General features: G+C 44.0%; 1 protein-coding gene across 2 annotated transcripts in view; it reads right to left on the minus strand.

Annotated features, from left to right (window-relative positions):
* TUBGCP3 (tubulin gamma complex associated protein 3) overlaps nt 1-24,719 on the minus strand; it is a 60,100-nt gene that overhangs the window by 26,537 nt on the left and 8,844 nt on the right. For both annotated transcript variants that reach the window (XM_036831566.1, XM_036831565.1), the window contains exons 3-12: nt 22,574-22,641; nt 19,386-19,463; nt 17,913-18,130; nt 15,902-16,074; nt 15,011-15,129; nt 14,250-14,375; nt 12,407-12,475; nt 11,909-12,041; nt 9,823-9,989; nt 286-396 (exon numbers count right to left, since the gene is read on the minus strand). In XM_036831566.1, coding sequence (XP_036687461.1) covers nt 286-396; nt 9,823-9,989; nt 11,909-12,041; nt 12,407-12,475; nt 14,250-14,375; nt 15,011-15,129; nt 15,902-16,074; nt 17,913-18,130; nt 19,386-19,463; nt 22,574-22,641 — 1,262 coding nt within the window. The remainder of the gene's footprint in view (nt 1-285; nt 397-9,822; nt 9,990-11,908; nt 12,042-12,406; nt 12,476-14,249; nt 14,376-15,010; nt 15,130-15,901; nt 16,075-17,912; nt 18,131-19,385; nt 19,464-22,573; nt 22,642-24,719) is intronic.

Genomic DNA, 24,719 nt, shown 5'->3' on the forward strand with positions numbered 1-24,719 from the left:
TTCAAAATTAAAACGATCAAACATCCAAGCACTACAAATTATTCTATTGACTAAAAACTAAATAATAAGAACATCTGGGATAGTATCAAGTGAATTCCAGGAACTGAAGAAATTGTTATTAACAAATACATATTAATATGTTGAGGCAGTCAATTAACATATACTTCACCTCAAGAATGTAAATCCTAAAATGCCACAAAACTGTGTTAACTGAAGACTGGTTTTGTCACCGGATGCAGGTAAATACAGCATTAGCACATCACGGTCACAGCAGTCGCACCCCACCTTCCTGGACTGGTCCATCGTCATGAAGGATGGGATCATCGACTTCCGCAGGGTGTACTTGTCGTGCCACAGCCGGTCTGTCTTCACTGTTGGATCTGATGCTACGAAAAACTGAAAGGAAAGAGGCAGTGAAACATTAAAAAGTGATATTTATGGCGAAATATTAGCTAACAGCAACATCAAGAAATAAGTAATTCTAGGAAGCAAAATTCTCCAGATATTGGGAGGCTTACCATTTATACAATAAATCTTATTTTAAGAGGCATTCTGATAGATCTCTCTAAATGGAATCACTTCTTCCCCACTTTTTAAAACCAAAATATAGTGAAAATAAGATAAGCTTTTTCTCGAAGACATGGGGTTGCCCTTGTAAATATAATAACAGTCACAGCCTCTGCTGTGTACATCATGGATCTGAGTGTGAGGACTGCCTAATCCACACGGACTCTTCACGCAACCTTAGGAAAGGCACACAGGCCTCTGGGGCTGTTTGAGTATTCAATTCAAGCCAATTCAGAGTCTTCCTCTCCTCCTCCCACCAATCAGCTGCGTCTCCTCCCGCCGCTGTGCCGCCGCCGGCAGAGGCCCCAGGTCCACCCGCAGCACTGCAGGAAGCGACCTTCGCGTGGCGCTCTCCCCGAAACCCACTGCGCTCGGAAGCTTCCCCTGTTCACTTCCTCACCTTCCCTAACCCCGCCCACCGGCCTGTTCCCTGACATCCAAAAGGGTACGGGTGCTAAGGAGAAAACTACGCTGCTGTTGTTTCCAGCCCGTTTGCTACCACGCCGAGGCCACTCTTCTTTTTCAGCCATAGTCCTAACAGACTTGTGCTTTTACTTCTATAAACTCGATCTCTAACAGCAGAACTGCTGAGTCCAAGTAATTTCTAATTTTTATAAACAATGCCAGATCTCCCATCCAAACGGCCCTGTCAACTGACCCTCCCACCACAGGAAGCTCTACATTTCTGCATCCTTGCTCGGTTTGAATTTTGCCAATCAGGCAAAATCATGGTTGCTTGTACTGTTCTTTTACTGACAACAAAGGAAGTCGGGCCTATTTTCATAATGCTGATTGCCACATGATTTTCTCCTGTGAATTGTCTTTTCATATCTTCATCCCATCTTTCTACTGTCTTTTTTTACCAATACACAGAGGCTCTTTGTTATATAAGGGAGAGTGACCATTTGTGAATCATTAAGAATTACAAATGTTTCCAAATTAATGACTTGCCACTGTTTATGGTCTGCTCCATGTTTTGTCTTGTTCTTTCTGGGTCAGATTGGTGACTGTCTTCCTTTATGGCTTCTGGGTCTCCTGTCTTCCTAAGAGCTCCCCATCCTATATTACAGAAATATTCTCCGCAATTTTAGTAAGTACACTGGGCCCTCTGCATCCATGGTTGGGTGAATCCACGGATGCAGAACCCAGGGATGCGGGTGGAGTAGGTACCACACCATTTTATACAAGGGACTTGAGCATCTGCAAATGTTTGTCTGCGAGGGTCCTGGAAACAATGCCCCATGGATACCGCGAGACAGCTGTACTCCCGCTGTGCTGTTTTCGTTCCCTAGATGTTCCGTCCCTGCACACAGCAGACACTGGGGTCTGTTTCCTTCTGGGCTGCATTTTCTCTTTACTGGCCAGGCCAGCACCTCTTATTTAATACAGCACCCTTTCCTCTGAGCTAGCGTCCTCACCAGGAGCGATCATTACAGTCACTTACATCGAAAGATTAAAAGGGGAAAAACTGACTCCACCAAGAGACGCTGAGGAGTGTCTGATAGTATGTTTACACCCGTCCACGGCGACCAGTTAGATGCACTGGGGTGCATCTGGTGCTTCACTCCATCTCGGTTACTATCCCTCCCGGCGTCCCGTGGCCCGTCCTGGGAGGGCGGAGTGCCTTGAGCTGACGCCGCGTCCTTCAGACTCCACGCGAGGTGCCTTCCCTGCTGCCGGCCTGATCCAGGCTCTAGGTTCCTAAGTGTTCATTGCTCCCCCGACCTAGAATCAGCCACTTCTCCAAGGAGCCCCAGTCCCTTTTGGGGAGAAATGGCATTTGGACCACAGCCTGGGTACTTGGCAGTACTTTCAGTCAGCAGCTGGATGTCTGAGACGCAGCACCGGCCACGTTGCACATGGCAGCTTGGTCCTCCCACTGGACTGTAAAATCCATTTAAGTCCCAACATACCTAAATGCCTTTTTGTTGATTTTTACATAAAGTCCAAATCACCAATTGGTGAATAACACACAACCCTGGCTACAAAGGTGTGTCTGCAGATACAAAATGGATTTAAAGGGTTTAAAAAATATTTTTAGCAAATATATAGCAATACAAAGGTGTGTCTGCAGATACAAAATGGATTTAAAGAATTTAAAAAATATTTTTAGCAAATATATAGCAATACAAAATTAATAGTTTCCTAGCAATACAAAATAACTAGTTTCCTAGTTTTGGCTATTTAGTTAGTAAATAGCCAAAATAAACCTAAGGAAGGGGCTTGAGAAACAGAGAAGTAGGGAGGGAGAGAGAAGACTCTAAAAAGAGCAGTATCTGTAGAAGAAATCAGAAATGTAAACTGCTATCACTAAGACATGGGGCCTACTAAACTGTAAAAAAAGGTATCTTTCTTATATTATTCTAGACCACAGAAGAATGTGCGGTACCTGTTTATTTAATGAATCTCGTTTAACACAAGCTAATCCTGATAAAAATAATGCCCCAAATGGAAACTACAGACCACTTTCATTTGTGAATACAGATGAAGAAAGTTTGAGTGAAACATTATCCTTGCGTTACAGGAATAAAGTATTTTGGGGCACAACATACTTCTAATACACACTAAATGTGTAAAAATGAATTACAGAATATTATCATGTAGTCATTAAAAATGAAGTTTGGGAATTCCATGGCAGTCCAGTTGTTAGGACTCAGCACTTTCACTGCGTGGCCTGGGTTCAATCCCTAGTCGGGGAACTAAGACCCCGCAAGCCACGTGTCATGGCTGGAAAAAAATTAATTAATTAATTAAAATGAAGGTTGTTAACTATCAGAAGCCATTCTGAGAATCTGATGAAAACTACAGATTTTCTTCCCAGGAAAAAAAAAATGCTTATATCCACAAAATACACAGTTTTATGTGCTATTCAGGAGTTTCAGAGATCACATTTTAAGAAGTCTTGGTATAGAAGAATAATGTTTAATGGCATGAAATTATTTTCTTTATTTACTTCAAGTAAAAATAGAGGTCACAGGACTTCCCTGGTGGCGCAGTGGTTAAGAATCCACCTGCCAATGCAGGGGACACAGGTTTGAGTCCTGGTCCGGAAGATCCCACATGCTGCGGAGCAACTAAGCCCATGCGCTACAACTACTGGAAGCCCATGTGCCGCAACTACTGAAGCCCACGTGCCTAGAGCCCATGCTCTGCAACAAGAGAAGCCACCGCCATGAGAAGCCCACGCACTGCAACGAAGAGTAGCCCCCGCTCGCCGCAACTAGAGAAAGCCCGTGAGCAGCAACGAAGACCCAACGCAGCCAAAAATAAATAAATAAATTTATTTTTAAAAAAAATAGAGGTTACAAAATACTATGTGTGGTATGATATACACACACATAAAAATATATAAAAAAGGGATATACAAAAATATTAACAGAGGTTATAGGTTCATGATGAGATTCAATAAATTTTAATTTTCCCCTCCGTGTTTACATACTCGAAAACGTTTTAATTGCACATTTTTAAATCAGAAAAAAATACTGTTCAAAAGAACTGAGTAATTCAAGCCAATGAGTGAACATATGGTACAAGTAAGAATTTTTTTAGAAACACTGTTTTCCCAAGGCGATGAACTAAAAAAGATTTTTTTTTCCTGTTCACAGAAATCTACTCCCAAGGGTAACTATTTAAGGAAACAAAATTTCTAATGATGTTAAGGTCTTATATTTGATCCTTGTATCCGATCCTAGATGGTACCGAGCCAGTTTCCTTTAAGTAGGTACCTGAACAAATGCCAGCATTTTTATGACCATGAGGATGAGACTGCTACATTTATTTCCAACTCATATTCTTATCTTTAGATATCAATTTAAATTATGAAAGTATTTATAGATATTCCTTTTTTTAGACTTTTTTGGATTTATATTCCCTTTCTAATTTTAAACACATAACTAACGACTGCTTTCAGTACTATTATAATGAGGCTATCACCACTTTAACATAAACTCAAATCAGCCCTGATAGAAATTGAAGTGTCACAAGCTCACCATGAACAATCTAAGAGGTTACCCAGTCACCACACTATGTCTGCTCTGTGGCTTGCCATTCAACAGATTAGATTAACTGCATATAAATTGTTATTTATCTGTTATTCACTTAAACAGAATAGCTAGTTTCTACAGACAACACACTAATTTATCCTGATAGTTGGAGTACAGCTGGATTTTTATCAGTATGAACAATAAGAAAATTTAATTTAAAAGATAAAGAACTCAGGCATTCAGTTATCTTTAGAAGTTATGAAAGCATCATTTCATCTGAGGGCAAAGTAGCACTCAATCACCCTACTAGCAAACATCTAGAAGCAAACACCGAGAGGCCTGGGCATAATTAATCTTGCAAAAAATATAGTTACAGAGGAAAAGAATCAAGGTCAGAATATAATTGCAATATGCTTTTATTTTACTGATGCACTTTCCACTCAAGGTTCTTTAATTTGCACCATTATGTCAAACACAGAAAGAAGTGAGGGAAAATATAAAGCATAATTGAACCATGATTTCTCATGAAGTGCTGGACAAATGCCAAGGCCTTCCTGCTAAAAACAGAAATGAAGAGGGTAATTTCCTCAGCAAGCGACTTATTTTCTAAGACCAGATCCATTCATTCAGACCACAAAGGACCCCAACTTCAACAGGTCAATAGGCAGGCCGCCACCAAAAGACCCGCCTCTGGCCACGCGGAGAGAAGCCGGAGGCTCTGGACCAGGGGAAGGCCAGAGGGAGCTGACCAGGCAGACTGGCGGACGACAGCTTTCAGGGGTGGGCGTGAAAGTGCCAAAGTGTAAGATAGGTACATGGTCAACCTTTAAATCCAATAATTCCTAGCAAAAGTGTAAGAGGAACAAAATAAGGAGAGTGCTGAAGGCACCCACAGAGGTAGTCCAAAAAGCAGCCCCTGCGTTCTCTCTAGTGAGTGCACTGCCCTTCCCATCCAAGGATGCAGATTTGGGAGCACCGTCAGAGCATTTCAGCTAACATTTGATTGCTGTCTGAAATTTTTCTAATTTTGAAAGCAAGCGTGCTGACTTTTAACTTTTCCCTTCTTTTCCTGTTCCTAGTTGAAGGCCCCAATCCTTTATAGCTCTGACAGGTTTATCCAAAAGGCAAAAATATAAAACAAATTAACACTGAGCTATCGTGTTCTTACCTTGAACACACGGGCATAATTTGTTTACCTCTCTCAGTTTACAGGGGCGAGAACCCATGTGAGCCACTAAATGTCTCAGGAGAGAGTTTCCCTAGATAGTCATTGTAGCAAAATGAAAAACTTTGGTTTCCTTTTACAGTACTACTTTGTAAGAACCAAAAATAATTAGAAACTTCTCCCCAAACATTGAAAGTACTTTCTACACTAATCATTCAGTGCATCTGTAAAATCTCTTTTTTTTAACTGAGGTACAGTTGATGCGCATTATTATATAAGTTCAGGTGTACAATATATTGAATCACAATGATTAAGAGTTAAAGTCCATTTATACTTATTATAAAATACTGGCTATAGTCCCTGTGCTGTACAGTATATCCTTGTAGCTTGTTTTATACATGACCGTTTGTACCTCTTCATCACCCACTTCTATCTTGCCCCTCCCCTTTCCCTCTCCCCACTTGTAACCATTAGTTTGTTCTCTACATCTGAGCCTGCTTCTTTTTTGTTACATTCACTGGCTTGTTGTATTTTTTAGGTTCCACATATTAGTGATACCATACAGTATTTGTCTTTCTCTGACTTATCTCACTTGGCATAATGCCCTCCAAGCCCATCCACGTTGTTGCAAATGGCAAAATTCCATTCTTTTTATGGCGGAGTCGTGTTCCATTGTGTGTATATATACCTCATCTTCTTTATTTAATTCATCTGTTGATGGACACCTAGGTTGCTTCCATATCTTGGCAACTGGAAATAATGCTGCTATGAACATCGGGGTGCATGTACCTTTTCAAATCAGTGTTTACGTTTTTTCAGGTATATACCCAGGAGTGGAATTGCTGGATCTTATGGTAGTTCTATTTTTAATTTTTTTGAGAACCCTCCACAGTGGCTGCACCAGTTTACACTCCCAGCAACAGTGTACGAGGGGTCCCTTTCCTCCACGTCCTCGCCAACATTTGTTATTTCTTGTCTTTTTGATGATGGCCATTTCTGACAGGTGTGAGGTAATATTTCATTGTGGTTTTGACTTGCATTTCTCTAATAATTAGTGATGTTGAGCATCCTTTCATGTATCTGTTTGCCATCTGTATATCTTCTTTGGAAAAATGTCTATTCAGAGGACATCTGTAAATTCTTACAGGGCTCTAGTCTTGCCTGCCTTTGCACTTCATCCTAATACAAGATAAACAAAATAAAAGCTGGATACTAATCCCTGCACCACTGGACTAAAGGATCATATCTTTTTAACAATTAAAAGTAAAGCCCCGGTCTTCCCTGGTGGTGCAGTAGTTAAGAATCCACCTGCCAATGCAGGGGACACGGGTTCAAGCCCTGGTCCGGGAAGATCCCACATGCCACGGAGCAACTAAGCCTGTGCGCCACAACTACTGAGCCTGCGCTCTAGAGCCCACGAGCCACAACTACTGAGCCCACGTGCCACAACTACTGAAGCCCACGCATCCTAGAGCTCGTGCTCTGCAGCAAGAGAAGCCACCGCAATGAGAAGCCCGTGCACTGCAACGAAGAGTAGCCCCCGTTCACCACAACTAGAGAAAGCATGCGCACAGCAACGAAGACCCAACGCAGCCAAAACTTAATTTAAAATAAATAAATAAATAAATAAATAAAATAAAAGTAAAATCCCAACTGGTGGACCCAGAGGCAGTTTTAATGACGCCACAGAAATAGCAAAGCTCAGAGGCCACCTGGAAGTTTTTCTTTCAGATAAAAGGACTGAAAACTCATCCTTGGGTTGCAAGTCAGTCAACCCCAGAGGCAGCCGAGGTGGGACACTGAGCACCGCTCTGCAGCAGGAGGGGGAGAGAAAAGCCTCCCCGGAACAAGGTAAACACGGGTGTTTCAAAGAGCTTCCTGGAAGGACCACAGGATGAAGCCACGTTACACAGAAAGTGAGCTCTGAACAGCCGTCAACAAAGATGAATAGGAGCTGCACGCAGGAAAGTTACTGAGGAGGAGTGGACGGCGGGTCAGAGAAAGCAGGTCCAGGAACCCCGCCAGGCAGACAGGGGCAGAGATGGCCCTGTTCCCACACTGGTCACATCCACCAGTGAAGCCATCTGGCCCTGGGCTTTTCTTTACTGGAAAGGTTTTTAAAGCACTCATTTATTCTCTTTACTTGTGTTATAGGTCTATTTAGATTTTCTGTTTCCCATGAGTCAGTTTGATAGTTTGTGTTTCTAGGAACTCTCTCAGGTTTTATCTGGCAGAATCGACAAGCTAATTCCAAATCTATATGTAAGTGGAAATGTGCAGAAACAACAAGGACGATTGTGAAAAGAGCTGCTCCTACCAGATACCAAACTCTAAAGCTACGTTTAAGTATTACTGACAAAGAAATAGCAAACCAAAAAAAAAAAAAAAATCAGAAAAAAATAGAGTCCAGAAAGACTCGGGTATAAATGGGAATTCAGCATATGATAAAACATGGCAAAACCAACATTTGGAGAGCATCCGTCAAGCCCATGATTCTCGGTACTATTCTTACACCTCTAAGTCTGAAATAATGTGAAAACAAATGGTTGAAGAAAAATAATTAAAGGAAAAAAGTGCAATTACAGATACAAGATATCCAAATGTATGAACTCATCCCATGATTCGACTCTTAAAAAGTCAGACAAATCCACAGGACAAATGGGGAAACAATACAAACAGCAATTAGTAGGACAAATAAAAACAACCGATACACATGAAAAGCTGGTCAATCTCACTAGTAACCAGTGAAACACGAATACATAAATACCATAGGAGACGCCACATCTCATACGTTAGATTAAAAACACTTTTACTCAGGTTGGGTAACATGAAGTGCACAGAGGAAGGCGGAAGAAGTCGGCGGGGGCGCATGGGGTGGGGGGACCGGGAAAGCCACCCAGCACTCGAGACGGAGTCAAACCTACAGCTGTGCCCTGCCCACAGCCGAGCCAGCCCATCTCCCAGGACCGACTTCAGAGAAGCTCATGAACACTCCCAGGGAGGCACATAAAGGGACGTTCACTTTAATAATGTGGGTAAGATTTAAAACTAAAAGAACAGAATCTGCTCGGATAGGAGAGCTGTTAGGCAAAAGGGCTGTGTCCAGGCAGCAACAGCTACAAGCCCAACCCTCCACAGGAGGCCTACAAGGCACCCTGGGGGCCTCCACAGCACACACGCACATGTGGATGCCGTGTGAGTCCCCAAAGCACAAAACAGTACCACCTACGGTCAGATCTGCTTCCATGATTGCTTACGTGCAATTTCACCCGCGAAAAACTAGGTGAAAACAGGAGCCCAGCCACGTGGGCCACACAAACATCCCCAGAGACGCACCTGAAACTGCCCTGCCGCCTTCGCCCACACATTCCAGCAGCCACGATCGTCTGTCCCGCCACCGCCCAGGCCCACAAGCTAATTCCAGGGCTTTGTCAAGGTCAATGCCATATTTACTCTAGAATTTACCCGTTTCTTAACCGTCTAATATGTGTTAAAAACTGTGCTACAGCTTCCATTTAATTCCTACCCTTTTTTAATGTAACATAATGACAAGGTTTTTGAGTGTGGTGCCCCTCACTCTACTTTTTGTCAGAAGTCTGGTTTTTACCATATGATTTTGCATAGCAGTGATTTTTAGGGACAAATATGTTACATTCTGGCGGAACTAACTGTATTTCAATAGGTACATATACATATACACATACACAAATAACTCGTCTCATTAAAATTGTCAGCACCACAGTTAACCAGCATGAGTTTAGTTCATACAGTAATGGTGCAAAGCATCAGAACATGTAATACCACCCTGCCAGGAAACCCGGACTAAGACTGGGGACACCTAGTCCTAGCTTTGCCGCCAACTTGCTGATAAACAGGGACAAGCGATCCGACCTTGCTGAGTTTCCCACTGTTCAAACGAGGATAACAGTTTCTCACTAACCAAATACAACTCTGATCAATGAGGTAATTGGCAAAATAGGCCAGGCATGCAAATGAAGTATGGTGGCATCACTGTGAAGAGAAAATAGTTTCGGGAAAAAAATCAAGAAAGAGTAACTGTTCCCATGCTCCTCAAAGCCGCGCCTGAGAAGGGGCCGCGTCCCTTACTTCGTGGTACGTGTCCTCGAGCTCCCCATCGTAGATCCACCGGTAAAGGAAGCTCAGGACGGGGTGCGACACCAGGCTGAGGATGTGCTGCACCAGGGACCTCATGGAGGGGTCCCCCGTCTTGGTGTAGGCGTGGACCGCTGAAGCCAGCTCACCTCCCTTCCTTCCTGGGGACACAGCAAAAGAACACCCACACTGACACTCACAGCAGAAACCAACAGCCGAACACTAACGCAGATGGCCAAGCCACGGAGATAAAGCGTGGCTGCTCTCCTAGTACCGTCTGGACGTAGAAGCAGCAGTCAACACGCGACGGACCAGGAGCCCAGAGGCCTAGGGTCTACCTGGGCTTCACGTGAGTCAGAGCGCGTCACGTGACTCTCCACGACCCCTATGGAAAACGTGACTCGAGATACGATCGAGAACACAATTCTTCACCTTTTCTTGACTGAGACCCACATCAAGACTCACACTTTATACCGCAATCCAATACACAAATAAGCATATATAGAAAACAGGAGCTTTACAAACAATACTTACACTTGAAGATTTTCTATTTTTTCCTTTTTCTCTTTTGGTATAATATGCTGGTCTCAACTCATTAGACTGATGTCATAACCCATTAACTAACTGGTGGCCCTACAGTGTGAAAACATGGCCCTGTGTTAACAGTGCCCGGTGTCCCAGGAGCACAGCTCAGCACAAAATATCGGGAGTGGCAAAAACCAGATCCAATAGTATAAGCACACGAAGAGTTTCCCATGTGAATAATTCTGGAGTTTATTACATTGCGGAAAGTTTGTTTTTTTCTTTTAACAGCTTTATTGGAGTATAATTGCTTTACAATGGTGTGTTAGTTTCTGCTTTACAACAAAGTGAATCAGCTATACGTATACATACATCCCCATATCCCCTCCCTCTTGCGTCTCCCTCCCACCCTCCCTATCCCACCCCTCTAGGTGGTCACAAAGCACCGAGCTGATCTCCCTGTGCTATGCAGCTGCTTCCCACTAGCTATCTGTTTTACGTTTGGGAGTGTATATATGTCCATGCCACTCTCTCACTTCGTCCCAGCTTACCCTTCCCCCTCCCCGTGTCCTCAAGTCCACTCTCTACGTCTGCATCTTCGGATTGCGGACAGATTTTAAGGAAAGGACTGACGTGCTCTGACTTTAGTAGGATCCCTCTTGGCATGTGTACACAAACAGAGACAGAGCCAGTTGGCAGGTTATGAGGACAGGGCATGAAGAAGGCCCGGAGCGGGGACCCCAGCGTCCCCGGGAGGGCAAAGCCTGGGGGCCTAGGGAGGAGCTGGAGGCGCCAGGACCATGAAAGGGATGGGGGTCGGCAGGAAGACAGTTGGGGGGCTGCCAGTAGCTGGAGAGAAAGGAGGCATTTACTCACTGTATTCGACTTCTTTCTTCTTTTGAGGAAGGTGCCACCCACACCGGGCCCTTGGAATCAGTGGCCCTGAGAACCATCCCGCGGGAGGGGGCAGCGCATGCACAGCCAGAGGGCAGGGCGGCCACCGGTCCCCACATCTCACCTGGCCCTCCCACCCCGAGGGGGCAGGGACCCCAGTGCCCACGGTTATAGACGAGGAGAGACAAAGGGCTTCCTGGCCAAGGGAGCACACACAGTGAGAAAGATGCTGAGAAGCAACTAGAAACACAGGCCGAGAGCCCAGGGGGGCCCCACCCAGACGCACAAACAAGGGAACTTGTGACACAGCTGCTGAGCCCAGACGTGGGCCAGAACCTGGGGGGACTGAAGCGCTAGGAGAGGCTGCTAATTGAAAGACAAATAAAAGAGGAACAGAGATAAGCAGCTGTAACACCATGAGCCACAGGAAAAGGCAAAATCTCTGAAAACTAGACCCCGCCCCCTTCCCCTCAAGGAAGTCCTGAGCCTCCAAAGCATAAACACTGGGCTATGCGGACAGCTGGTTATTCTCCCCTGTAAGTTCATGTCTATTAATTTGTATTTAATCAGCATCCTTCTGGCTGTTAAGCATACAAAAGGGCAGGCACAAAAATAAACCTCGGTGACATTCCCTAAAACCTGCTTTGAAATAAAGCAAAATGACCTTGGCAGTGGTCCACCAGGGCCGCCAGGGTCTTCAGTCTTATCTTGGGGTCGTACGTCCAAACCAGAAGACGCCGGAGCGTTAAGCTACTCTCAAGGCCCAAATTCACACCCTGATCATCTTCTAACTGTAGCTGAAAAACAGGAAAGACAGAATGTGTAAGTACGGGTCACCAAACAGGCCAAGCATGTCTCAATCCATGTGAAGTAGACAGGGGGAAAGGATTATCCTCATGAAAATGAAACAGAAGGTCCCTCTGAGACAGCGACAGTTCCTTCAAGCTACAGAGGAGGTCTGTTTCAATGGCAGACAGGACCCTGAAAATTAGCAATGAACTGGCTCTAGGACACAATGAAACTTTACAGATATCCAATCCTTCCCGATAGGATTATCAGATTTTTATCTTTTAAAAGTAATGTATGAAGAAACTTAAAAATTCTGTATAGTGGTATTTCCTAACACTTCAAATCATGAAGAAATTAAAAATAAGGTATTTACCTGGGAATGTAAAACAGAGAGTAATCGGTAGTATTCTTTGAGTTCCTGGTGCAAGGCAGCACAAAAGCTCTGTGGAGAAAGGACGAAGCACAATTAAAGCAGGACACGGTCACTGCACACGACGGTCACTACACCACAACACACGGGGACCTCGCAGGACGACGCCTTCAGACAAAGTTCGGGTGTCTGCGAGATGAAAGTCTGCTTCTGTCCACATTCCCCACGCAGGTGTACCCACCAAGACATACGCATTTAATAGCATCCGGAAAGGGCTGTCCCTCAGCATGAGCTTTGCAGGAGGGAAGTGGAGAAACACAGTGCATTTTTCATAAGCTAAGGGGTATTCACTTTAGACACTGATGCTTTATTTTCAGATTACGTCCCTTCTAATTTTTTTTCACTGAAGTATAGTTGATTTACAATATTCTGTTAGTTTCAGGTGTACAACAAAGTGATTCCGTTATACATATATATGTATACATCTATATTCTTTTTTTTTGGACTCTTTTCCATTATAGGTTATTACAGGATACTGACTATAGTTCCCTGTGCTATACAGTAGGTCCTTGTTGTTTACCTATTTTATATATACATAGTACTGTGTATCTGCTAATTCTAAACTCCTAATTTATCCTTCCCCCCACCTTCCCTTTGGTAACCGTAAGTATGTTTTCTATGCCCGTGAGAAAACTGTCTATCCTTTACAGGTTCTGTCACAGGCTCTCCTCCTGCATACCCTTAGGCTTACGCCCAGAGTTCATTCCAGAGTCACAGGAGTATGTGAAGGTCCTTCTGATACCTTTTCAGAATTTAAGATTGAAAAGGTACAAGGCAGTTTTTAATAATGTGGATGGTACAACTCCCCTCACCAAAATGGGGGGAACTGGCATGGAGTTGCCAATTTAAAAATATCACTAGTGAAGAACATTAGAGAACATAAAAGAAACATTAAGTGTCTATCAGCAGATGACTGGATAAAGAAGATGTGGTAGTGGGTGTGTGTGTGTGTGTACATATGTATATATATATATATATATATATATATATATATATGCAATGGAATATTACTCAGCTGTAAAAAAGAATGAAATAATGCCACTTGCAGAAGCATGGATGGACCTAGAGATTACCATACAAAATGAAGTAAGTCAGACAAAGACAAATACCATATGATACCACTTCAACGTGGAATCTAAAAATAATACAAATGAACCTATTTACAAAACAGAAACAGACTCACAGACATAGAAAACAAACTTATGGTTACCAAAGGAGAAAGGGAGGAAAGGGAGGGAAGGGAGGGAAGGGAGGGAGGGAGGTATAAACTGGGAGTATGGGATTAACAGATGCACACTACTATAGTAAAATAGATAAACAGGGATTTACTGTATAGCACAGGCAACGATATTCAATATTTGTAACTACAATGGAAGGTAATAAAAATACATACATATATACGTATAACCAAATCACTTTGATGTACACCTGAAACACTACACTGTAAATCAACTATCCTTCAATTAAAAAAAATTTTTGTAATTGAGAGAATCAAGTCAAAGGGAAAATACACTAAAATATGTAAAGTGACTCATACATGGTCAGTGTTCCCAAGTATTCATTAAACATTTTAAAAAATCGCTATATTTGATTATCTTTGTCACTATCCACTATGTTTTCTCTTTTCTTGAGTTGACCGTGACTGACACAGTCCATTTTCAAACCTTCTTTATGTAAAAAGAACCCTCTTCAGAATGACTTTCTTATAAGATTTTAAGGAGATTAAGCACTTCCCGAGGTGAATGTCACCCCAAAACCCCACGTTTCTCCGTAACAAAGAACATACCTGGCCTACAAGTCCAAATGAACGGTCTAGGCTCCTCTGGTCAGTGTATTTTCTGATTTTATTATGTAACCATCCCAACTCAGCAAGTCTGACCGTCGTATCCCTCAAAGATTTATTTAGGTTTGCCTAAAAAGTAAATATATCCAGAGTTTAAAATAAAAAAAATTTTTAACACTAGGATTTTAATTATTATTATTTTTTTAACCATTTGTACTTTTATAATTCTTAGGCTTCAACATAAGAAACTTAAAGATAACTAACACACCATCACTAAAGTGAAAGCAGTGAGACTCTAGGGAACAAAAAGCATCACAGAGAAGGCAGGGAAGTAAGACACCTCTGAGCGAGTGTCAGGCTTGGGTCCCACCGCCCCAGGAGTGACTGGCCAGGGTGCCCGGCGTGGCAGGGACAGTCTGTGACGTCAGTGGCCTCGTGACTCGGCTAAGAGTCGCAAAAGGACAGAGGGTCAACAAGAAGGACTGTGGGAAAGGCAGGTTCTGGAAGACAGAAGCAAAGATGCCAGGATACCTGGCCGTCAGGTAACTCGCGCACCACTGTCACAGGATGAAAGGGGGCAACGCGCTGAGGATCAAACCAGGGAGCAAACCAGGGCTCCAGGGTGCAGGCTGACCAGGACTCCCGAATCTGCACGCCAGCCCTCGTGACCCTAGTACTGCCTCACAAACCAACCGTGCCTGCCTGGTCCTGATGCCATCTGTCTTGACTTCTGAACACTTCAGGCGGGGTTTCAGTGACCGTACCTTTCCCTCCACTTTGTAACAGTTGTCAGCGTTGCTCATCTTGACATTTCTGCCGTCTATGCCCTGGAAGACGTACAGAATATCTCTGACTAGGGCTGCCTCGGCAACTTCCACAGCACCTGTAATACGGTTTTTACAAGGTGAAATAAATCGCACAACACAATTCGCTTCAGGTAATATATTTGCAACCAGAACAAAATTTAAAAACTAAATAAAGGAATTTAAGATGAGAAAGAATATGAAGTTATAAGAAAAAAGGATTTTCTGAAAAGGATATGGAGATCATATAATTTCTCTTCCAAAAGTCTTTTAAAAAGAAAGCAATATGTGGGAGTTTAATATATGATCGGGAGCAGCACAAATCAATCACAAAAGGATGGATAATTATTTCATACGATGTTTAGAAAACTGGCTACACGGCAAGCATGCAAACCTGGTACCGTCTCCATCACCATGACAAAAGGACTTAACACAGCAGAAAGGGATCTATGATTTCCACAAACCTTGGAACAAAAGCTAACTCAGAATTTAGGTATTACCCAACGTCATGATGAGAGGCAAAGCCCACAGACCCAAGGTCTCAGCGGGAGGAGACACAGTCAGAGCCCAGCCGGGGTCAGGCTCCCACTCCAGGGCTGCAGTCAGTTGTGGCGATAACGGTCTATAAATACCAGGTTGCAGCAAACCGGGCCTACTGTCACCGGGGAAGGGAGAGCAGACCCAGGAAAGCACTCGGCAAGGACCTGAGCAGTGGGCGGCTGTGGGGAGGCACGGCCAGGGTGACAGGGCGACAAGGCCAGCCTGGAGGACTGAGGCTCCTGAACCCCGCCACGAGAGCGGGAGCCACGCCAAGGCTGTGAGCGTTTAAGACAACGGGTGCATCCTACTCACCACCCGCATCCCCCTCTCTCCGTGGCCTTGTCACGCTGCGGGACACAGAGCTGGGGACGCCCTTCGAGGTAGCGGTTTGTGAAGGAGGCTGGTTTGCAGTTAAAGTCCACGCAAGACGTGAGCCCAGCTGCTGTCGGAGACAATCTCCTGCGCCCGGAGCTGGGTGAGACTGTCTGAAAGAGGAAGGGGCCGTCTGTGTCTTCAAATGCCAGGCTAGTCACGGAGGACACTGAGACAGCCGAAGACACGCTGCTTGAGTTGCTATACTGAGTGACTTAATCCTGAGAACCTGAGACGCCCGAGCGACCACACCACCACCGCCCCCCCCGCCGCTGTGTCCCAGCGACGACGCCCAAGGCCTCCTGGGCTCCCGAGGTGGCTCTCGGGCTCTTCCTGCCACCTCCATAGACTTCTCAACACACGAGTCACAACCTACTGGACTTTTCTTTACAAATACATAACACACACCACCCAGCTAAAACCACTTTGAGATTCACTACTGGTTTTACCCTAAAAGTTAACATCTTTCATCCAGTGAACATTCGTTGAGTTAAAAAATCCGAAACTGTCCCCCTTCCCTGTCCTCACTGTCCCTCAGTCTTCACAGCACTTGATACGAAACGAAACATCGTAATCTGCAATTAGTTTTAAAAATGCACAAACATAAAATATAAGGCAAAGGCACATCCAAGGTCAAGACAGCTTCTAATAATTTGGAGAACATGTCAAAGCTGCTCCCTGAAGATGTAGGAAGCTGACAGCTGATTTCTAATGACATACGTTTCGACAACCGCAACAAAAACAGTGCTTCCTGGGACCACAGAATACAGAAACGAGGATCTCAGTGGCACTACTGCTTCCAAGTGGTGAGCTTTGGTTTTAACTGGTCGAGTAAGAGAGGAAAGAAAAACCTGAAACGGCCCTGACTTTTTCCTATTTTTGACAGGGGGAAAAAGTCATCAACAACACTAAATCAAAACTATGTTTTTGAATACAGTCCTAAATTTAAGAAAAAATTCTAAAAGACCACTTCAGCTCAAAGTTCTCTATACAGCTTTTTTTAGATCATGACACTAATTATTTCAAATACTTATTTTAAAGGTGAAAATAAGAACATCTGTTTATTCTTTTAGCCAGAATATGAGTTTAAGATTAAATTTTGGGATGTATTGTGCTGTCTTTCTAAAATACTAGACTCCATTTATTCCACATGTGTGGTACACACATTCTATTTTCTAATAACTTTAATAAAATTTGATTAAGTCGCACAATGACTTGTAACTGTATTATGCTCATGTGGAAAACATCATTTGATGGTAAATCCTTGGTCACTGTTCTCCTGGAAAAATATCCACTTTTTGATATTTTAAAGCATAGTCTGCTTTAATGTGATTTCTAGGAATGTGTATGGAAAAACACACAGGAGAGCAAAGTTCCACGTCCATTCGGGCACTGGCACTGGCTTTACTCTCAGCCATGAGCTCTGCGTGATTGGATGTGACAGCACGTTGATGTCACACATGTACTGTAAGATGCCACACGCCTCAGTCTGAAGACCTCAGCACTCGAGGACGAGGCAGCTTTATCTTATGTTCCAGACGTTTTAAATAATTGAGGAAGAGAACAGCACACCCACGAAGGGGACAACGTGCACCGAGAGAAGTGCAAGAGCCCAGCAAGAGCCCGTCGCTCAGTTACGGCCAGAGAAGGCTCTGCTCGCCGTCGCGAGCGCAGGCCCCCCGCTAATGGGCCTGTGCCTTCCTTAACAGGCGGAGTCGGCCCAAACCCTTCACAGGCAGCTAGGACTAAACGCGGGAGGGGCTCCCGGCTGAAACGGAGGGAGCGCCTGGAAGGGAACGTCCTAGATAGAGCACCTCAGACCCAGCGCCTAGAACATCCCTGGCACACACGCGGCTCTGAAGACAGTGTCGGTGAAGACGAGACGCCCAATTAGGGGCCGAGCACCCCCCCGCGCCCACCGCGTGGGGACGCCCGCTGCGAGCTGGGTTACCCCGGGAGGAGAGGCTGAGGCGTCGGGGCCGGGCCGCCGAGGGTGCACACGCTGCCGCTGCCCACGCCGCTGCTCCCCAGGCTGCCAGAGCTCTGGGCCGGCGGGGCGCTGCGGTCCTGGTAGTTCAGGGGCAGCGTCTGAGGCCTGGCGTAGTAGTAGGGCGTGGAGTGAGCATCTCGGGGTAGCGCCTGAGCAAACAACGTGGCGTAGCTAGAAACCTGCAAATAAAAGGCGTCACGAATATGGGTACGAACTTACAGAACGCTTTCCCACACCAGCAAAGATAATTTACATTCAGACTTTGGTTCTATTTCTGTAACTGGATTTTGTGCAGGCAGACCTCAGAGATATTGTGGGCTCAGTTCCAGACCACCGCAATAAAACGAGTAGTGAAACAAAGCAAGTCACACGAATTTTCTGGCTTCCCAGTGCATATAAAAGTTATGTGTACACTATACTGTAGTCTATTGAGTATGCAACAGCATTATGTCTAAAAAGCAATATACACACCTTAATTTAAAAATACTTTATTGCTTAAAAATGCTAACCATCGTCTGACAATGCAAAGTTGCCACACACCTTCAACTTGTAAAAAATGCAGTATCTGCGAAGCACAATAAAACGAGATGTGCCTGTACTTATTAAACGATAAATCAGGTATTATAGTTTTGAAATATGCCTGAACTGGTAAGGTTCTGGAAAGTTTTCTGAATCTCAAAACTCCCACATGGTCTGATAACTAAACACTTTACTCAGAAACCAAGCAAACTGAAACTCAAACAATTACTCAAACATTTTTAAAAGTCTGGCATTATTATGTAATGAAAGAATGCTCATTACTCAGACTAAGGCTTTAAAGGTAAATATGACTCTTTCACCCACATTCTTCAACTCTCTAAACACTCAAATTTCTGTGGTCGAGCATCTTATTACACCAGACTCCCTGGGACTCCGGGCGGCAGCCCAACAGCTCTTTCAAACACCACGCGGGTCAAAAACTGAACCCAGTGACAACAAACTTTTCATGGTATAACAGTAATTAATGTTCATCATGATATCTGAAAACCCAAGAAAACCTTAAAAGGTCTTCTAACCCAATGAATAATGAAGCTGTGCTAATATTAATAACTTTACAGAATAAAAATCTGAAAACTGATAGTTTATGCTCTATTTAACCAGACATTGTTATATTTGAAGTAATAACATGATTCTCAAAAACATCTTAAGGAAACACAGCATACTGACTAAAAATGCCCTTAAAAACAAAACAAAAACAAAAACAAAAAAAGAAAGAAAGAAAAAGAAATCTCTTGACCCTCATGACTGCCCAGAAAACTATACAAATTTTTTTGCTTTTCTCCTATTATTTTCTTAAGTATGGAAGCCAATTCCTACCAAAATTTGGTATAACTGTCCCAGCAAAAGACACTGTGCTTTAAAAAGGCATCGAGCTGTGAAAATAGAGACTCTCACCTTGTTAGGCTGCTTGCGTGGATCTTCACTAAGGCTTAGCAAGAGGTAGAGAATTGACCATTTATTTTTCAAAACTCCCTGTTTAGAAAGAAAACATTAAAAGAACAACTTTGTACTAGTTCCCAATTTTATCTTCCTCTCTCCTAAATTACCCTTATTTCCAAAATAGAAACGCGTTTTAAAATTCACCTGGTAACGTCAAATCTAAATTTGTCCATTTTTCAGGCACTACCATAGTGCTATCCATGAGAAGGCAAGAGAACGTTCTCAAGAGGTCAAGACCCTTGGAACCTTTAACCCCCTGAAATCTAACTCCAAAGTCCCAACGTGAACATTTTTTCAATTATCCTATTCCTGTCTAACGGTATTTCCTCCCTGAAATAATTCTTATAATAACCAACTTCCCAAACACAGCTGATTATAAGAATAATGCCATCACAAAATGCGTGAATGCTTTCCCCGCCTTAAGTCCAATTTGAGCCGTAAAACAAGAGTATTAGGAAAAAAGAAAATAATTCCAAAGTATAAGACGTAGGTCTCAGCATCATGCATTCTTGGGAAGCTCAAGGTTCTGAAGCACTTAGATGTCAGGATAACTGCCCCTAGGCTTCTATGTAAGGTAATCAGGATGATTTCATTAATCTCCAAACGTGTATCACTCCCCCCGATTCACAACCGTTCACAGCAAGCAGCCCACCCTCCATACGTGTTATCCCAAACTTACAGCGCATTGCACTCTATTCCTGTATTCCTACCTTTCCCATGCATCGGCTAGAAACTATAAATACTTTATTTACAAAACAAATTATGGGACGGTTACTCACGTTGCACAAGTTCTTCATTATATGTACAAAATGTTCCTAGAAAGTTTCTTTAAAGAACAAGCTCATTCTAGGTATGTAATTGAGTCACACAGAATTTTTCAGAAACAGCAAACTCCCCAGCTGGGACAACAGCAAGGAAGGAAGAGGCCGGCCCTGACCGAGGCCTCAGCCCAGAGGGAAGCAGACGTTCGGGCAAATACACTTTGGTTTCATGAACCGCCCTTCCAGACACAGGAGGATCGCTCAGTGGCCCAGGCTCACGAGAGGACCCCCCGAGGAGACGTGCGTCTCTCAGAAACAGAGACATGTGTCCCCGCAGCGCGGCAGGAGGGGCTCACTCTTCCCTACGCTGCCTGTTCCAGGGGAAGCCAGCCAGAAGCAAGGGAGCCTAGGGGCTGCAATCCACACCCGTCAGCCCCCCGGAGCCCAAAGCAGCAGAAAGGGGGAGAGAACAGAGCTGGTGGGACCACCAGGATCAACAACTCCCCAGCACACGTTTCAGATGATTCTAAACCACTTCAGACCCTGTTGTCTTAGACTTTGAAACTGAAAGGACCTCAATTCAGACATAAAACGTTGAACGCTGTGCACACACTGAATTTTACATGTGGAAACACGTATCAGGGCCCCGTGAGCTCTGGAGGAGCATCGGGACAAGCGTTGCACGCACAGTTATTGAGACCGGCGCGCACCCCAGCCCACCCCTCCTGAGGCCCCCCGCTCCTCTCGCACAGCCCCGCCTTCCTCCGCCCGCCCGCAGCCCCTCCTCGTCCTCAGCTCTGCCCCGCCAGCCACGGTCCAGCTTCTGGCCCAGGACACCCTGCCCACGCCTCTGCTCCCTGACTCCCGCCTGGGGTCTAAGGACACAGTGGCAAATGGCCAAGGGCCCCTCGGACCTGCCCTGGTGCCCACGGGCACACTGCTGGAAGGCCCTGATGGGCGGGAGGGAGGACAAAACACCGACCACGGCTGTGGTTCCAAAGAAGCAGACGTTTCAGCAACAAGAAGGAACGGCTCCCGCCGCTCGCTAACACCTTCCCTCATGCTTCGGCCTCCAGCCCTAGGAAGACGGCTACCATGTAAAACATCGCTGCTTTAGGAATAAGCATTTGGTGCTCCAAACTGAACTGTGGAAAACAGCCACTTAAATTAGAAACTCCCTAAATATGTTTTCACCTAATGGCCAGTGTTAACAGACATAACAGCTCTTACTGATGAAATCTCCCTTTGGGGATCTCAGTAAGGCTAATAAGCATCTCGGGAATGTGACATCTGATAAGCAGATCTTGGTAATTTTCAATGCACAAGTGAAGTTGTTTTTAAAAATAGAGAAAGATTAAGAAAACCAAATAATACAGCAGTTTGAAACTATCTGCCTGGAAACGACAGTACAAAAAAAGGTTCCTCTTTTTTTTTTTTGATTTTATAATTTAATGTTAGATTATATTCATATTGAAAGGTTTTTTTTTTAAATCATATCTCTTGCAAGGTCATTTCTTAACTTCATAAATATCATAAAGATGGAAAAACATACTTAAAGCAGTGAATCCAAGTAAATCCAATTGAATTAAGGAATCAAAAAGGTCAGCAAATAAGGTTAGGCTTCTCTTTAGGGGTACCACAGACGAACAAAGAGGAAGACTTGAAAGAACCACAAGTTCTACTACTGGCAGCATCGGGCACTGCTCCGTGATTTCACCATCGTGAGACTAACCGAGTATTTGCTGAGCAAAGCAGTAAACTTCTCAGGATTTCACTTTCTTCTCTGTAAGAGAAGGGAGACGGCTACCTAGCTGTCTAGCTTCCTTTATAGTCTGAATCACAAAAATCTCCCCCTAGGATTCAGTTAGTTTACTGGAGTAAAGGCCAGCAGAGTCTTTTATAAAAATAACAGGTTAGAAAAACCACTCATGTGCAAGTATCAACATCCAAGCACAAAATGTTCAAATCAATTTTTTATTTATTTACTGTGACAGTAATTTACTGTAATTTATTCACAGTAACAGCAGGAATTGCACCTGATGAACAGTGAGATGCACCAACAAGCTAAGCCCCTGCTGTCGTGTGTAGACACGTCAAAGCTCCTGCTGATGTGCTTCCTCCCAGGGACGTAACTAAGGCTTCGGTGACACGCTCACTGCCCAGGAAGTCTGATCCGCTTTCTCACTATAGCTTCATTCATCTTTATAAGCAATTTCACATTCAACCCAGCTAGAATCTACTTCTAACACCGAACGTCTTTGAAAAGCAAACACTATCTAGAGTTGAAAGCCACTACCCAACACAGAGAAGGTGACCACGTGCTCCCAGCCACATTAACTGCCTCGCCAACGGCAGAGCAGCTTTCAGACACGTGCGTGGTACCTGTGAGTGAAGTTTCCTGTGGAGTTCTGAAAATAATGCAGCATCTGCTTCTCTTCTCTGTCGGGTAACTGGAAAGTCAGAAAATGAGCATGTCAATGACACACACCGAAGTTTATTCTTATGATACTATTTCACCCACAGTAATGGATAACTCTGACGTCTGCAACGAACCTTGAGCTTAAGAATCAAAATAACTAGGCCACGTCACTTCAGCTCCATAAATTTCGTCAAGTCATTGGATCTGAGATTTGTAAAATATGGACAAAATTAGGCTGCAATCAAAGAGTTTATGTGAAAATTAGCTACAGTAACAGAAATGATGGGATTTTTTTAGATCCTATCTATAAATAGTAACAAACGGCCCAGTGAGGCAAAGTACCACGAGTTTAATAAAGGCCACCTGGAGGGAGGGATGGGAAGTGAAAACATCTTTGGGATCCTAACTGCAAAAGGCAATAACAAAGAAGTACCCCATTCATGACAGTGTGACTTAAAACCACACCTTCTAAGCATTTTTGTTAATATATACGGCAATGCTTCATCGTGCTTTGGTGTAAGATGTAAGAGTCAGTTACTGTTTCAAAATCGAAATCGAAACAGCTAAGGGGCTAATCTTCACCCAGGAATTCGTTCCATGCCTGTGTGTCCCCAGGGCTCACAGCCACAGCCCATTCTCTAGAAGCCAAGGGAAACAACGAGAAGCTCACTCGCCGCGCAGCTCCGTGAAGGAGGACGTGGGCCTGGGAGGAGACGCTCACCCACGTCCACCACGCTGCACGCACCACCCGTGCACGGGTGCCTCTCCAAGGAATCCCGTTACGGCTGAGAGAAAAGCACCCCCCTCAGAAGCTGACTTACAGCCTCACTGTTCTCCAAGGAACCTCTGCGTCTGTTTACCCCAGCGTAGCAGGACTGCTTTCTTAAAATCTCATCCGCCAAGCTCACTTAGTTTAAATGTTCGAATTCTTCTCTAGAAAGACAATGACTGACTTGACAGCCAATACCTTTTCGTATTCATCACCTAGGAAAGGGTCCCCGTATCATGTACTGATCATATGGCCCAGTATGTCTCGTATGGACATACCAGAGGCCGCTTCATCCTAATCAAAGCTGTACCCCCAAGTCTTCCTGTGCAGAACGGTAAAGCTCTCTTTAAAATGCATTATTACAAAATGCATTCAACAAAATGAATGCAGTTAAAAATTCAATATAATTTACTTTTACATGTTATTTCTACAGAATGGGACTAATGCTAACTCAGATATAAAAGTCACAGGACAATAAAATATAGTAAATAATACTAATAAAAATGAACACAGAATATTCACCCAAAAAATGATGTTTTATCTAATAGACGACTAAATAAAGCAAAACAAGCCTTGAGTTACAATGTACCTCACTTACCAATGTGAAAAATGAAGAAACCAATAGGTGTGAAATTTTGTCACACACGATGAGTTTTGCAATTTGTGTCAATATAAAACATACTAGCATTTTATATCTGAAGCCAGCCATATAAAATGGCAAGTTAACATTTTTGTGCTATTCCAGAGGGCAGAACTACCATACCCCAACTAATCTAATATACCAAAAACAATTACCAGATTTCAAAAATATTAAAATGTAAAAACTATGTCTAAGAATGAATGAAAGATGATAGGTCATCTTTCATAGGTCACCAGATGATAGATCACTGGTGACCACTCCATGGACCATCACTGACACCTCAACCACAGCTGGGCCACGTCAGGGCTGGGGACTCGGGCTGGGGGCCCAGGAGCAGCCGCGGACACCAGGTGATAACGGGCAGAAGAGACGCACTGTGTCTACACAGCAAGCCTCATTTCAAAGGTACAGAGACTACACAGAACAATAAACTGCACACGGTTACAGTTTTCTCCTTAAAAAAAGATCCTTCAGGACCCACTCAACAACGTGGCCGCCAGTCCTGTGACTCTGAGGACAAACTACCGTCAGCCACTCCAAGTACGTGTAGCGCTCTCACCAGCGGGCCTGGGTCTGTACGTTCACAAAGGGCATAAAGGTCTGTTCAATGCAGTGCCTAGCAGTTGGGGTCCTCACTAATGACCTAAAGTGTAACAATCATCAGGGGTCAAGAAGCGAGCGCAATGTTCTCAGGTTCAGT

This window comes from Balaenoptera musculus, chromosome 18 (genome assembly GCF_009873245.2).
Source record: "Balaenoptera musculus isolate JJ_BM4_2016_0621 chromosome 18, mBalMus1.pri.v3, whole genome shotgun sequence".
Classification (NCBI taxonomy): Eukaryota; Metazoa; Chordata; class Mammalia; order Artiodactyla; family Balaenopteridae; genus Balaenoptera; species Balaenoptera musculus.